At 51.7% G+C, this 352-nt stretch overlaps 1 protein-coding gene across 4 annotated transcripts in view; it reads right to left on the bottom strand.

Moving 5' to 3' along the window:
* VGLL4 (vestigial like family member 4) overlaps positions 1 to 352 on the bottom strand; it is a 110428-nt gene that overhangs the window by 18854 nt on the left and 91222 nt on the right. The window contains exon 1 of one of the 4 annotated variants that reach the window (XM_035892206.1): positions 39 to 318. The exons of the other annotated variants lie outside the window; for them this stretch is intronic. Within the exon in view, the coding sequence (XP_035748099.1) occupies positions 39 to 175 (137 nt within the window). The 5' untranslated portion in view covers positions 176 to 318. Of the gene's footprint in view, positions 1 to 38; positions 319 to 352 lie in introns of those variants that run through there. 4 annotated transcript variants of the gene reach the window in all.

The following is a 352-nucleotide window of genomic DNA, read 5'->3' as shown; positions in this document are numbered from 1 at the left end:
ACGTTTGCATTCCACTGTGTTTTAGGAACAGTATTTACATTGTGAATGAGCAACCCCGGAGAGCTGCGGAGCTGCAGCGTTTGTTTACAGTGTCGGAGAAGTTATGTAAGAAATTTAAAGGAGGACTCGGCTTCAGTCGGGCCATATGGACACGGGTATCCGATTCAGTCGACATCACGGCAACTACAAAGCACAGCGGATTCCAGCAGCCTTTTCCGCTGGGGGAAGCGGTCAAATAACTGAGGTCAAAACCTTCAGGCTTCCATGGCGGCAAACTCCTTTCATTTCCCTTGCAATTTTCTTTCGGGATAAACCCTCCACGACGGCCGTGCCCCCCCCTTCGCAGGGCCCG

Source organism: Egretta garzetta, unplaced genomic scaffold (genome assembly GCF_000687185.1).
Source record: "Egretta garzetta isolate BGI_Z169 unplaced genomic scaffold, ASM68718v1 scaffold553, whole genome shotgun sequence".
Taxonomy (NCBI): domain Eukaryota; kingdom Metazoa; phylum Chordata; class Aves; order Pelecaniformes; family Ardeidae; genus Egretta; species Egretta garzetta.
The sequence above is the reverse complement of the archived record's forward strand: the minus strand, read 5'-3'. Positions and strand labels throughout refer to the sequence as shown.